The 15,451-nt window shown below is 35.1% G+C and overlaps 1 protein-coding gene across 3 annotated transcripts in view; it reads right to left on the bottom strand.

Annotated features, from left to right (window-relative positions):
• The window catches only part of BIRC6 (baculoviral IAP repeat containing 6), a 207,505-nt gene continuing 192,054 nt past the window's right edge, over nt 1-15,451 (bottom strand). For all 3 annotated transcript variants that reach the window (XM_045549348.1, XM_045549350.1, XM_045549349.1), the window contains 4 exons: nt 13,075-13,152; nt 5,308-5,496; nt 2,531-2,665; nt 1-1,156 (listed from right to left, as the gene is read on the bottom strand). In XM_045549348.1, the coding sequence (XP_045405304.1) occupies nt 977-1,156; nt 2,531-2,665; nt 5,308-5,496; nt 13,075-13,152 (582 nt within the window). In that variant the 3' untranslated portion in view covers nt 1-976. The remainder of the gene's footprint in view (nt 1,157-2,530; nt 2,666-5,307; nt 5,497-13,074; nt 13,153-15,451) is intronic.

The raw sequence follows: 15,451 nt of genomic DNA, 5'->3' as shown, positions 1-15,451 counted from the left end.
TTCACCTAAGTCTTTATTTATTTGGCTCTAGGAAGAATTTGCATGAAAATGAGACTGTATGGCAAGTACAGAATGTACTGTAACAGCACCAGAGAGGTACATCCTCTCTCCTCTACAGAGCCTCAATGTTTAATACATACATGTGACTTTAGTAATAAAACCAGGTAATCCAGAAAAAAAGGAGCCCTTTAGGGAAAAAAAAAAATCAGTTTAGAGTGACTTTTCAAATTGACCATTCCTTTTCATATACTTAAATTCAAATAACAGATACATTCAGAGGCCCAAATGTTGGCATAGAATAAAATCATGTTCATTTATTTTTTTCTGTGTCTTAGAATTAGAAGGCATAAAATTAAATATGTTGAATGTAATAAATTCATCCATACAAGTGCAAGTCTCCAGCTATAATGCATTTTATGGCAGATTTATTATTTTAAAAATGTACCAGTAAATCAAAAAAGAGGGAGGATGTCCATTTAACTTTTATTGAAGTGTATGTAGGAGGTCTTCAGAAATCAAATATGAGCATGAAGATATGGCCAAACATAAAATCTATCAAATTCAGTGAAAAGTTGCTGACTTTAAATAGTAGTTGTAAGAATGACCAATATATATTCTTTGTTAACAACCCCTCACTCTACAGTAAAAAAAAAAAATAAACATTCAGTAAACATTCTTTCCTAAGGTAGTTTCCCTTATATATCAGTGATTTATCCATTTCTTTGTATACACAAATTTGTTGAACATACCAATCAGTGGTTCTCACAATTGAAAAATAAAAGCACAAAAAAGTTTACACTCTTGTACAGGTAAATAAAAGATCACCTTGAATTAAACTGGATCTCCTTAAGGGCATAGTATAGTTTCAGTTTCATTATCTATTACATAATTAGTTTCTTACATACAAATATTGACATATTTGGCTTGTGCTTCGAAGCCTTTGTGTCTATGAAGTCCACATCCACGTCAACGCAGCTCATAATTGGAAGTCACTGGGGAGTTCTTTGCTGCTGCTGGGTTTGACCTGATCGTGCATTAGAGTCTCCTCAGCACCTGCTGTGGCCCTGCACACCTCTGAGGCATCCTCAGCGTCAGGGTCCAAGCCTTCGGGGCAAGGAAGTTTCAGCAGCTCTTCACGGAGCTGAGCAGTGTGACGCTATGGAGGAGAAAATAACTGGTATGATGAACTGTAAACCATGGGATTCTAGCACAACATCATTTGAGGGAGGTGTTGGGCTTTATCAACATCTGAAGCATTAAGCCTAAAAATATTTACTGAGCACCTCCTTGTGCAAGCCACTGTTGGACAGTTAATATAGGGGGCAGTAAGCAAAACTTGCAAGAACCTCTAACCTCAAAGTAATTGATGTTGCTGTAAAGCCCTGAGTAATACACCCACAGACCCTACCCATCCCCCAATCCGTTCCAGAAACAGTATTACTGATCACTTAAAGACATCATTAATTTGATATATATACTCTTTTAAATGAAAGACAATAACCCTTGTCATATATACTGTCTCTGACTAAATGTTTTTGAGAGAAAGACAAGTCCCTAAGTCAAAATAAATCCACAGCTATTTTAGTGAATGAAAACAAGTAATTATCAGGCCTTATTGTAAAATGTTTGCAAAGTGTTTCACACTAATTTTCTCACTTAATGTTCAGAATAAACCTTAAAAATAATTTTACTATTAGAATTAAAAAATTTTTAAAACAAATAAAAAAGATCTAGAGAGATTAAAGAAGTTTTACTCCATACTACAACTGACAGAAGCATGTACTAATGTTAATAGAGAGTGGCTGGTTGTCTGTGAATGTAAAGTTTTGGTTTATAATTTTCTGGTGGGAAATGACCTTATATATCATTTCAAGGACTTTCATTGTATCGATAACTGACTCTGAAAATTAACTAACCAATATTTACAGAACAATTTTTACTTACGAGGCACTGTGTTAAATACTGACAATATAAAGGCAATGAGTAGAGTAAGGAAGATAAACCTCTGAGCTCATGGAGCCTAAATTCTGGCTGGAGGAATAAGACATATAAACAGGATAAACAGGATAAAACAGATACACCCTTGCAGCCACCTGTAAGGTTTCAGAGTATATTTACATGCTGGTAACTCAAAATTCCTCTAGCCCTGATTTTCCTTCCACTGTGGTCAACAGGTGAAAACACTGCCCAGCAAAGAAAAGTTTTGAGGGCCCAGTGAAGTGGTAGATACTATTGTGGAATCAAGCTGAACAACTGCATGCTTTTCTAGACTATGGTAGAAAAGCAAAGGTATAGTTGAAATGATATAAATTTGGATTCATCCAGAGATTGAGATTTTCAGGTCAGGGTGACATAGAAAAATGTCTACAGACTTTTGGGTAATAATTTAGTCCCCAGAACTTAAAAATAAATTTTATGTTTCTTTGATTCCCTCTCTCCCTTTACCTTCTGGTGAACTGGTTCTGTCAATGAATACCTAATTCTTCTTTTAAAGCTATCAACAGGGCTAATGTTAGCAAGGCTTACTCACCTTGAGAGCTGCTGCATGGTGAGACATAGTCCTGCCTACCCGTTTATCACTGCTGTACTGCTGGATATCTGCAATCCACTCCTCACACTGGGCCATGATCTCAACTCTTTTCAAGTAAAAATGTTTATGTATAACCTTGAGAAAAAACAAGCAGTGGAATAAGCAGTGTTTATGGTCAGAATTTAAAACATACAGAATGTAGCATTACAAAGAGATGAAATTTAAATGACACTGCAATGTTTCTCTGTCCATAAAACTCAATTTAGTGAACTCAACATCATTAGCAGGGAAGAATCAGGCTCATGATTATCAGACGTGTGTTGAAATACCCAGTTCCATAGCAGAAAAGAATGTCCAATCTCTCTGAGACACTCAAACAATTAATCCTATTCAGGGAGCATAAGACATATATAATGCAATATATTCAGAAGGTGAATATAAATAAACATGTAACCAAGAGAAAAGAATTCAAAAAGTATTAACAACAGAAACATTTCTGTCTTTAAAAAAGAACTCAAAGAAAACCTAGATAAGTATATTCTAAATGTCAAAGGCATTCACACAGATATTAGAATGGAGCCCTAAAAAAGGACTCATTCTTGCTCTTTTAATTTTATCTTCTGGTTAATTTATGGGTAGCATTTTATTTTATAAAGTTAAATTTTCTTGTAATAACTGTGGCTTATATTTGGGACGTTTCAAAATTCTATCTTTGAAAAACTGAGTAAATTTCTTGCTGTGTAATAGTAAGACTCTATTTCTGATAAATTTATATTAGAAAATAGACATTAATTTGTAAATATTATTTTGTATTCTGGTTGAGCTACTGCATTGCTCAATGAGCTTATCTGACCTAAAGAAAAGAAGGTAACACCTACACAAAGAAAAAATCATTAGGAAGACCTGGGAATGAATGTAAAACACCATTAAGATCCTATTACATTTAACAGTGTGTTTGATGCCAGTGAGGAGTAAGTACGACACAGCTTCACATGAAGAAGCCAGATAACCACAGGAACCAGATGGGAGGTAAGCACACAAGGAAAAGATACTTTAGAAAAACAACAACAAACAAACAAAAAACCCAGGGAGTTTAAGAAGGAGTGAGTCACTTCTGATTAGGAAAATCAGGAAAGCATTCATGGACAAGTGCCCTCTTTAATGTAAGCTAGGTTTTAAAGGATGAGAAGAATTATTGTTTCAAATTATATTTATTTGCTTTTTTGTAAAAGGCATTCCCCCACTCTTGAGTCCCATGTATTTATCACTTTAGAAAAAAATTTTATGCTTAAACCAGCCAATTATAATTGAGTATTTTTAATGCATTTTTAGACTGAAGTTTAACATATACAGAAAGATACAGAAATCATATGTGTACAATCGAATGTATTTTCCCACAGTGAACACACCAATGTAACCTCCACTCAGATAATAAACAGAACATCACCATATATGCCAGAAGTCCCTCGTGTTTCCTTTCATCACTAACCTCACCCAAAGGCATATACGATCCTGACTTCTTTAAGCATAAGTTAGTTTTGGTCATTTTTCAACATTATATAAATGGAATCATTTACAGGGAGGGAACGAAGGAAAAATTAAGAGTTCAGTTTTTCAGTGTTAAGTTTGAGGTGACTGTTATTCATCCAAGTGGAACTGTCAAATAGTTTAAATATCTAAAGACAATATTTGAGTATTAAGGGTACTAAATAATTAATGTATGATTCCAACAGGAGAAATAGAGGTTTTTCAAGGGCAGGAACTAAGTTTTATTCACCTTTGAGTTTGCACACCTTAGCACAGTGCCTAAAAACAGTTGATATTCAATACGGTTGCAAAATGAATTACTTAATATAAGTAAGCCAGGCTTAAATACAGATAGAATGTTATGCTTCAGAGCACAAAAAAAATGCTTATATTTCCTGTATTAGGAAAAGCGACTTCCCACACAGCATTTCAAGGTAAAAGTCAAGCCTCTGCAAAAATAAAATATCCAAATTTATCATCCAAAGGACCCTGGCAGATAAATACACTTAGTAATAACAAAATCAAGATATGAAATGTTCTTTTTACATTCCTTCAGTGCACATTCATCAATGCTATCTGATGAAGAAGGGGACTTCAGTTACAGTACTACATAGTATTCATGCATAATATCTGCTTAAAGATCAATTTTCTGTCAAATAATATGCTAATATTTCCTCTGAAATATTTCAGGACAGTTAAAACGAGATGCCATGCGTAAGTAATTTGATATGACAGGTGCAAAGTACCTGGAGAGACAACTAAGCACAGGAGAAGAGCCACAATTCAGGATATGGTTTAAAAAAGCACATGAGAGTAATAAGGACAGTCTTAGAAACTCAGTATCATCCCACTTTTTCATAAAGAAAAGAACTGTATTTTCCTTAGCATTCACATATATACATTAGTATAGGGGCAAAAATATCTATTTGCAAGACCAACTTAGAAAGTATCTTGACCTTTAACAAAAAATATTTCTATGAGGAATATTTTAGTAACATATTTAGATAGTTTGCTAGTAGAATGCTAACTAATGAAAATAAGGAATAAAAATATTCCAAAATATAGTCTGATATCTTTTAGGATATAGGTAATTTTAAACCTGATCTGTACTGTATTATTACTAAGTTTTTAGGATTAACTCTAAAAACTAAAGTTTAGTATATCAGATACTCTAAAGGCAAGTATAATGCTAACAAACAATATTCTATAATGTTTTTAATAAAGTATTTCACTAATTTGATTGAACATACCTCTTTAAAACATGGTGAAGGGTTTCTGATTTGTTCTAGCATTGCCCACTTAACCGTTGCTTGTCGAATGTTTCCATCATATTCTCGAGAACTCTGTGTGCCACTGGGAGTGCCTCTAGACCGTTCATATCCTGGTTCATTAAAATAAGGCTCAGCTACTAATATAAGGGACTGGACAGACACCAACACCTGAGGAACAAAAAAAATAAAGAATAATTGTAATGGGACATTTTTACTACCAGTAAACTGATATCCTGCTTATCCACAAGGAGGCTCTTTTAGTATGTGTTTCCATGTGTTTCTGTCACCATAAAATGGATGTTCATGATTATGACATTGAAATATTTTATTAAAGCAAAATTAAAATAGGTACAATAAAGTCTTATATAATGTTTACATATCCATTTTATATTCCTGAATGCTTGAATAAAAATAGACATGAAGATCCCATTTCCTGAAAATGCTAAAAAAATTTTGTTTATAAACAACTGATACCAATTTAAACACTGTGCTTAAATTGTCCTCTTACTCTTAAAGAACAGACAAGTAGCCATTCACTATTAACAATACTCACTTAAGGCATGAGGCAGTTTTAAATTTTTATTCCAAGAAAACGTAACTGCCACAGCATCACAAAAACCTTATTATTGAAAGTTCTCATTAGGCTGGGCACAGTGGCTCACGCCTGTAATCCTAGCACTCTGGGAGGCCGAGGCAGACAAATCGTTTGAGCTCAGGAGTTCGAGACCAGCCTGAGCAAGAGCGAGACCCTGTCTCTACTAAAAAAAAAAAAATAGAAGAAATGATCTGGACAACTAAAAATATACAGACAAAATTAGCCGGGCATGGTGGCGCATGCCTGTAGTCCCAGCTACTCGGGAGGCTGAGGCAGTAGGACTGCTTGAGCCCAGGAGTTTGAGGTTGCTGTGAGCTAGGCTGACGCCACGGCACTCTAGCCTGGACAACAGAGTAAGACCCTTCCTCAAAAAAAAAAAAAAAAGAAAGTTCTCATTGGCAAGATGATCTTACAGTTCTAAGACCACTTCTAACCTCCCACTCATGTACTAGAAGGCTTATTTCTCCTGATATAACTAACACATATTGAGAGAGCTCATGTCTACCTAATGTTAATATTCCTAGTTAATATACCTATACAACATCATTAAAGGCAGGAAAACATCAGATGCCATTGACCTACTTCATAAAGGCAAGAGGATTAAATGTTTTGAGATTAGCCTGGGCAACACAGCAAGACCCAGTCTCTAAAAAAAATTGAAAAACATAAAAAATAAGATTAAATCATATCATGGATAGGTATTTTAGAAATCAAGGCATATAATCCCTTAGAAAACTTTAAAAATGAGTACTAGAAACTGAAATATTTGCCTTATATGGTTAAACACGACCTGGAGTGACGATGTCAATGAGGTCAAGGTCAACTATAGAAAAAAGTATAATCTGTATAATTCTGAGACAGATTAAAAGAAACTAGATATATCATTGAAAAAAAGGGGTTTTCCTCTGGCAGTATACTATCTCCTAATTCAAATTTGATACATATAAAATAATCTTCCAGGGCATAGTTATTAGTTTCTGTCCTCTCCCTTTTAAATACTTTTCCTCTTTTATTAATATGAGTAGTGTATAATCTGCATTTTCCTACAAAAGCAGAGAAAATATTAAATCAAATATTCACCACAAATTTATAAAAAAATGACCCAGTTATTTATTTATTTAGTTTCATCTCCTCTGAAACAAAATACAGTTTTATAAATCTCAGTCAGTTATAGATTCAAATAATAAATTTTTTTTTTTTTGAGACAGGGAATTGCTCTGTCACCCAAGCCAGAGTGCAGTGGCATGATTATAGCTCACTGCAACCTCCTAAGCTCAAGTGATTCTCCTGCTTTAGCCTGCCCAGCTAGCCACCAAGCTCAGCTACTTTTTCTATTTTTGGTAGACACAAAGGTGTGAACCATTATGCCAGGCCAATTCAAATAATAATTTAAAAATTACTTTAGATTCATACACCAATTTGGTTAAAAAAAAATCCACTAAAGGAAGCATAAAGAATGGATACTTTGTGTACCAGAAAAAAGAAATAAATTTGGATATAACTTACTGTTTGCTAAGAGAAAAAAGAAATACACTGGATTATAAAGTTTCTTTGTCCTTGATAGCAAGGACAAAGAAAGATTACCAGAGACCCATTTTTACTAGAATTAAATTAAAAGACTACTTTTATGGCATGAATTCTCTTATTCCTGGATGACACAGTGGTCATTATCATTCATTCATTCACTCATTCATTCAGAGACAGGGTCTCAATTTCTTGCCGGGTCTAGAGTGTGGTGGTGTCATCATCGCTCACTGCAACCTTGAACTCCTGGACTCAAGTGATACTACTACTTCAGCCTCCCAAGTAGCTGGGACCACAAGCACACACCATTACACCCGGCTAACACTTAATTTTGTAAAATTTACCTTTCTGAAAGTATATAAATGACACTTTGTACTGCTACACTGAACTCAGCTGTTTTAAGAGTTATAATATTCAGCTAGGTGTGATGGCTCATGCTTGTGATCCCAGAACTTTGGGAGGCCAAGGTGGGAGGATCACTTGAGGCCAAGAGTTTAAGACCAGCCTGGGCAACACAGTGAGACTCTGTCTCTACAAAAAATTAAAACTTAATTAGCCAGGCACGCTGGAGTGTGCCTATAGTCTTAGCTACTTGGGAGGGTGACACGGGAAGATCACTTGAGCCCAGGAGTTCAAGTTTACAGTGAGCTATGATTGGGCCACTGCACTCCAGCCTGGATGACAGAGCAAGGCCTTGTCTCAAAAAAAAAAGTTTTAATACTCATTGTACACAATTTCTGGACACTTGGATTGTCTGAACTGGATAGAGTCATTTTATTTTGCAGCAAACTGTATTGTAGCACATAAAACACTGGGCATAAAATAAACAGTAAAACAGTAAATCCTTGGGATGAAGGATTTCCTTTTTTTAAAAGAATTTGATTTTCAGTATTCTCAAAAAAAAAAAATTATCCAGCCCTGACAAACAGTGTATAATATCTGAAGTCAGAGAAATCGCAAGAGAAAAAGTAATCTGTCCCTTAGAATCTATTTTTTCAGCATCTATAAAATGGGATAACACCTGCTTGTGTTACAGGATGACTGTGAGAATAAGCCTTTTAAAAAAAAAGTTAGTAGTGTTCATAAGTGTTTAATACACAGCAGTTATTCTTGTTATTTCAGAGACAGGGCAGGTCTTGCTCTATTGCCCAGGTTGAAGTGCAGTCCTGCCATCATAGCTCATAGCAGCCTGGAACTCCTGGGCTCAAGCAATCCTCCCACCTCAGACATAGTAGACATCTGAAGTGCCTATTAATTTCTTGTGAATAGTTTGTTCCAACTACACATTAATACAGATACTTGTCTATGTATGCAAGAAAAGTTAAACATATTTAGTGGTCCCTATAATCAACCATCCATAAATGGCCATAAATGTAAACATGTGCTACCAGTTTTCTTAAAATGAAATGAAATCAGCTTGTGATTACAGTGCTACTCAGTAGCATAGTTTTCCACTGAAGTAGGTCACTACCACTTTGAAATGGTGAAAAGCATTTTACCAGTTAAACTTCTCTTCCTTACTCCAAAGATGTTATTATTCCATATAAAATAGTTTCTTATTGCAAATTAACATTTTGGATTGTATACTCTGTACTTTCTTATGTTTGAAATGTTTATAATAAAATGTTTTATTTTATTTTTTTTTTTGAGACAGAGTCTTGCTCTGTTGCCCGGGCTAGAGTGAGTGCCGTGGCGTCAGCCCAGCTCACAGCAACCTCAAACTCCTGGGCTCAAGCAATCCTCCTGCCTCAGCCTCCCAAGTAGCTGGGACTACAGGCATGCGCCACCATGCCCGGCTAATTTTTTCTATATATATAGTTTTAGTTGGCCAGATAATTTCTTTCTATTTTTAGTAGAGACGGGTCTCACTCTTGCTCAGGCTGGTCTCGAACTCTGACCTCGAGCGATCCACCCGCCTCGGCCTCCCAGAGTGCTAGGACTACAGGCGTGAGCCACCACGCCCAGCCTAAAATGTTTTTTAATGGCCAGGCATGGTGGCTCACACCTACAATCCCAGCACTTTGGGAAGCTTAGGTAGGAGGACTGCTTTAGGCCAGGAGTTGGAGATCAGCCTGAGCAACACAGAGAAGACTTTGTCTCTACAAAAAAACAGAAATTAGCTGGACATGGTAGTCTGCGCCTGTAGGCCCAGCTTGGGAGGCTGAAGCAGGAAGATGATTTCAGCCGAAGAGTCTGAAGTTGCAGTGAGTTATGATGCCACTGCACTCTAACCTGGGCAACAGAACAAGACACTGTCTCAAAAATAAATAAATAAATGTTACATAAACAATACTAAACTTGGTGTTATTGATAAAATATAATCATTCGTGATCAGAATTCTAATGAATAATATGATTTTTGAGTTTAAATTATGCAAACAGTCAAGACTATTATTAGCTTGGTGCTAGTATGAGAACTATGGTATAAGATTAAAAAATATTATTTTTATACAAATAAATACTTTTAGGAATCTCACTGAAAAAAGCTAAGCAATTATTATAATAATGCTGGTAACTGTCTAAAATTTTTTGAAGATCTTTTAAATTGTACATAACCTTAAAAAAAATTTGGAAGAGTCTCAATGTGGCAAAAGAATCTTTCCCCTTTGTATATATATCATAAATAAAAGTATCGAGTACAATGTTGGGTACCAAAGTCTAATTATAAAGAAATTAAATAAGTTATTCTGAGGCTTTTGAGTCTGGCTGTAGAGAAAAAGTTTCAAATAAAATAAAACAAAACAATGTGTTCTTGCTTACTGGCATTTCTTTCTGGTATAATGTTAATAAAATACAACAGGAAAACTACAGACCAATTTATCTTATGGGTATGGATGTAAAAATCCTCAAAATACTAGGAAACTCAATCTAGTACCAAATACAAAGAATTAATATGCCATGACAAAACAGAATGTACCCTAGGAATGCAAGGTTGGTTTAACATCTGAAAATCAATTATTATACAGTCATGCATCACTTAACAATGGGGATATGTTCTGAGAAATACATTGAGAGGCACTTTCATCATTATGCAAACATCATACAGTGTACATACACAAATCTAGACTTAGGATATACGGTCTAGCCTATTGCTCCTAGGCTACAAACCTGTATACCCTGTTACTGGGCTGAATACTGTAGACAACTGTAACACAACTGTAAGTGTGTCTAAACATAGAAAAGGTACAGTAAAAATATGGTATTATAGTCTTACGGGACCACTGTCATATATGCAGTCTATCATTGACCAAAGCAACTTGATGTAGTATATGACTATAATATATCATGTTAACAGAATTTTTTTTTAAAAGTCACCTGATCATTCCAAGCATTGGACAAAAAGTAAACAAACTTTTATGATAAAAAAACACTCAACAAACTAGGGGTAGAAGGGAACTTCCTCAACACGCGGAAGGGAATGACAAAAAACCCACACCTAACATCATACTCAATGGGGAAAGACTGAAAAGTTTTCCCCCTAAGATCTGGAAGATGACAAAGATATCCACTCTTGCCACTGAAAACATATACGCTCCCCTGCCCAAGTCAATTTCATCACAGATTTGGAAATATAGATTCAGGAAACTATTTGAAATACAGCAAAAGTCATATAAATAATAAGTAGTATTATAAAACAAAAAAAATTTAGAAGTGAAATACTTAGTCAATAGTTGGGAAATAGTTGAATTATACCATATATACAAAAGATTATATAGCAATTAGAAATTATAAGAATGTAATTTAGAAAAATGGATATGCTCTAATGTTAAGTAAACAGAGAAGCATATAAATAATTTACCTACTATGTTGATTATGACTATGTGAACTATGCATATAACAAAAAACTCTAAAGGGAATATACAGAAAACATCATTTTTAAATGCACGGGTTGTTAAGTTTCCAAACTTTAAACCCTTGAGGATAAGTTTATTTTTTGATATATAGTGTATTGAATACACAGGCAATATGAAAGCTGAAAAGCAAATCAAATCTTATAAGCTTGAAAATTAATTGTAAATTTATTTAAAAACTATATAAATTCAGCATAAAATTCAAAAATTGAATTCAATTCTCAGGTAAGTAATTAACTTCATTAAAAGCAGAACAGGCTGGGCGCGGTGGCTCACGCCTGTAATCCTAGCCCTCCGGGAGGCCGAGGCAGGTGGATCGCTCGAGGTCAGGAGTTCGAGACCAGCCTGAGCGAGACCCCGTCTCTACTAAAAATAGAAATAAATTATCTGGACAACTAAAAAATATATATAGAAAAAAATTAGCTGGGCATGGTGGCGCATGCCTGTAGTCCCAGCTACTCGGGAGGCTGAGGCAGTAGGATCGCTTGAGCCCAGGAGTTTGAGGTTGCTGTGAGCTAGGCTGACGCCACGGCACTCACTCTAGCCTGGGTAACAGAGTGAGACTCGGTGTCAAAAAAAAAAAAAAAGCAGAACATTTCTGAATTTCCTTTCATAGTTAAATTCATCATACACTTAGTTTATATTGACAGGAGTAACACACATGCAGAAAAATATTTTAAAGTTTTTGGACTGGAACTGACTTATTCATTTTTAAAGTGAAGAATAGCTTAGAGGAATATTCTAGTAACTTCCTAAGTTACTTTGCATAAATCATGTAACCTCTTTTTTTCTTGGTCTCCATGTTAGCAAAAAGGAAAATATTGTATTGTAAGACTACTTATTTAATTTGTGAAGACAACAGAAGGTCTTTTCAGACAGTCAAAAAAGGTAACATCTTAAAGTATTATTTTTCACATCTTATTTCACCTAATGCAAAATAAGAATGTAGGAAAAGAATCTTTTCAGGGTAGGTCAACTTTAGTAGGCTTAACTGGGGATAATTTATGATGTTTTTTCTTAAAAACTAAACTGTAAATGTGTATACACATTACATGTAAGAAAAATATTATGTAGCAACAATGATTGTTTCTGCTTCCTAAATAAATAAGCAGTAAGTTAATTCATATTATCAATATGTGTACCTGTCCATCAGTTTGCTGGGATTCTGAATTATTAAGATAAGATAAAGTACCAGCAAAAAATGTTTGATGAGATATTATGTAACATATATGTTCAAGTGATTTGTGGAAATAACTTATAAAATTCAAGATAATGAAATCTGTATATCAAACGCTGTGCAAAATAAGAACTACAAATCCCAAGTTTTATGTATTTCAGGACAGTACTTTTGAGCCTCAGATGGGTTAAATTATTAAATATTATAGAAGAACCATATCATATCTAAAGAAATATGACAGAGTAATTAACTTCTATTCACATAAGTTTAAGCTCTATAGTTTGAACTGAGAGATAGGAGAGACCTATCTGTCTTACCTGGCTGCATCATAGTGTATTTTAAGAGCGACTCAGTAATTTTTTTGAGGGAATTTTGACAAAACTCAATTTTTGTCTTATACCCTAACTTGAGATTTTAAACTCTAGGTAACATTAGACGCCACTATACTGATGTCTCACTTATAAGCTATTTAATATGTATTTCCAACCAATCTACCTTTTTCTGTGTTTACTATATTTATTCTTGGTCACTAAATAATCTTTTTAAAAAATCCATAGTTCTTTATTCTCTAAGCGAAACTGTCAGAGAATTTTTGTTTACTTGCAAAAAGCTTGAGGTCTGGGGATTCCACTTCTCTTCTGGTCTTCCGTGCCATGTATTTAAGATGCTTAAACAAACCTGAAAAAGAAAGGGAAAAAGTGTAAACAGAATTGCAAGAAGAGTGCTAAAAAGCAAATTGTCACAACTGGAAGTAAAAATGAAATGCTATCATGTCCAAGTATCTCAGTTTTATGTCCCAAGACAAAACCCTAAGGATCACTTTGCTAACAAATTGGCATCTTCACCTGTGATCCAAATCTGTGTGACATTATAATTTCTTCATATGAACCAGCACCTATTACATGTCACATAAATCATATTTTTAACGAAAAATAACTCTTAAAATACATACATATATATTTTTAATTTATACATAATTGTACATATTCATGGGATAGTGTGATATTTCAATACATATGTACAATGTGTAATGATCAAATCAGGGTAATCACTGTATCCATCACCTCAAACCTTTATCATTTCTTTGTGCTGGTAACATTCAAAGTCCTCTCTTCTAGCTATTTAAAAAAAATACAATAAATTGTTATTTACTATAGTCATAGTACTGTGTTATAGAACACTAGAAGCTATTCTATCTAACTGTAGTTTTTTTATTCATTAACCAACCTCTCTCTATCCTTTCCTCCTCCCTTCTCTTCCCAGACTCCAGTAACCACTATTCTATTCTCCGCCTCTATGGGATCAACTTTTTAAGCTTCCACATATGAATGAGAGCATGTTGTATTTATCTTTCTGTGCCTGATTTATTTAATGTAACATAATGTCTTCTCCAGTTCCATCCATGCTGACACAAATGACAAGATTTCATGTTTTATTAAATGGCTGAATAGTATTCAGTTGTGTATGTTGACCACATTTTCTTTATCCATTTACCTGCTGATGTGCACTTAGGTTGATTCCGTATCTTGGCTACTGTGAACAGTGCTGCAATAAACGTAGGAGTACAGATATCCCTTTGACATACTGATTTTCTTTCCTTTGGATATATATCCAATAGTGGGACTGCTGGATCACATGGTGGTTCTATTTTTAGAAAAATAACTCTTGGCCGGGTGTGGTGGCTCACGCCTGTAATCCTAGCACTCTGGGAGGCCAAGGCGGGTGGATCGCTCGAGATCAGGAGTTCGAGACCAGCCTGAGCAAGAGTGAGACCCCGTCTCTACTAAAAATAGAAAGAAATTATCTGGCCAACTAAAATATATATAGAAAAAAAAAAAATTAGCTGGGCATGGTGGCGCATGCCTGTAGTCCCAGCTACTCGGGAGGCTGAAGCAGTAGGATTGCTTAAGCCCAGGAGTGTGACATTGCTGTGAGCTAGGCTGACACCACGGCACTCACTCTAGCCAGGGCAACAAAGCGACACTCTGTCTCAAATAACTAACTAACTAACTAACTAACTAACTAACTAAATAAATAAATAAATAACTCTTTTCCAAAAAAGCAAAATTTTTAGTGAGGAAAAGTGGTACTATTTTAGATTTTGTAAATCTCTTCCTAAATTTTGACAATGGAACATGGCTTAACAGAAGAGAGCTTGGTTTCATATCTGCCTCTTTATTCAACTTCTTGTAAAATATTGTTTTTGTTGAAGTATATGGAATCTGGCTTCACACAAACATGAAGTTGGAAATGGGAGGACAGCACAGACCCCCCTCAAAGGGTCTTGAGGATTCCCAGGGTTTCTTGAAATATGCTTTAAGACATATTAGATACTCGTTCACTTAGACAATGGGAAAAAGAGAACTGAGGACATTTTGTCTGTGTTTATAAACTACTCTTGTGATAAAAATAAAACTGAAGGTTGGGAGTGGCAGCTCATGCCTGTAATCCTAGCACTTTGAGAGGCCACAGCAGGAAGATCACTTGAGGCCTAGAGTTGAGACAAGCCTGAATAAGTGTGTGACCCCCGTCTCTACAAAAAAATAGAAAAATTAGCTGGGTGTGGTGACGCGTGCCTGTAGTCTCAGCTACTCAGAAGGCTGAGGCAGTAGGATCACTTGAGCCCAGGAGTTTGAAGTTGCTGTGAGCTAGGCTGATGCCACGGCACTCACTCTAGCTTGAGCAACAGAGCAAGACCCTGTCTCAAAAAACAAAAACAAAAAACTCATTAGGTACCCCCATAATAAGCTGAAATAAAAAAAAAAAGGAAAAGAAAAAAAAACTCATTAGATTTTCTGAATTTTTAATGGTAAATTTACAATTTCTTATAATGGGCAATAGATTTGGAAAATAAGCAGGTTCTCAGAAAAGCACAGAGGTCCTTCTCTTTTACTCTTTCAATGCTCTGTGAAAGCAGTAATGCAAAATACATGAATTCACTTAGGTTGTTTCACTAATAATTCAGAAAGATTTGTAC

Source organism: Lemur catta, chromosome 4 (assembly GCF_020740605.2).
Source record: "Lemur catta isolate mLemCat1 chromosome 4, mLemCat1.pri, whole genome shotgun sequence".
Lineage (NCBI taxonomy): Eukaryota > Metazoa > Chordata > Mammalia > Primates > Lemuridae > Lemur > Lemur catta.
The sequence above is the reverse complement of the archived record's forward strand: the minus strand, read 5'-3'. Positions and strand labels throughout refer to the sequence as shown.